The 478-nt window shown below is 55.2% G+C and overlaps 1 protein-coding gene across 1 annotated transcript in view; it reads right to left on the minus strand.

The window, feature by feature from the left end:
* Positions 1 to 111: 111 nt before the first annotated feature.
* The window catches only part of EMH_0010600 (uncharacterized protein), a gene marked incomplete at both ends in the record, with an annotated part of 3,664 nt that continues 3,297 nt past the window's right edge, over positions 112 to 478 (minus strand). Inside the window, one exon of the mRNA XM_013499007.1 lies at positions 112 to 435. Within this exon, the coding sequence (XP_013354461.1) occupies positions 112 to 435 (324 nt within the window). The remainder of the gene's footprint in view (positions 436 to 478) is intronic.

Genomic DNA, 478 nt, shown 5'->3' on the forward strand with positions numbered 1-478 from the left:
TGTATATGAGGCCTCAGCAGCAGCCTCTTTTCTCTCTGCTTTCCTGCTGTACGTTGCATACACTTCTCCCCGCTGCTTAAACCCTAAACCCTAAACCCTAAACTCTAAACCCTAGAAGCAGCACACCAGAGACAGAGCAGCCACCAGGACCGCCTCTCTGTCTCTCCGCCCCTCAACTAAAGTTTCGCTAGCGTACGTGCTGCTGCTGCTGCTGCTGTTGCTGCTGCTGCTGTTGCTGCTGCTGCTGTGCTGCTGTTGCTGCTGCGCTGCTATACGTCCGGCGCAGGGCTGAGGGCCCTCCGCTGCTCGCTCGATAGAAGCAGCAACCACAGCAGCAGCAGCAGCAGCATAAGCAGCAGCACCAGCAAAAACAACAAAAGCAGCAGCTGCAGCAACAACAACAGAATACAGCAGCAGCAGCAGCAGCAGCAGAAACTGCAGCAGCAACAGGAGCAACGCCTTTACCCCGTATTCATAA

The sequence above is a fragment of the Eimeria mitis genome, genomic scaffold (genome assembly GCF_000499745.2).
Source record: "Eimeria mitis Houghton genomic scaffold, Emh_scaff391, whole genome shotgun sequence".
NCBI lineage: Eukaryota > Apicomplexa > Conoidasida > Eucoccidiorida > Eimeriidae > Eimeria > Eimeria mitis.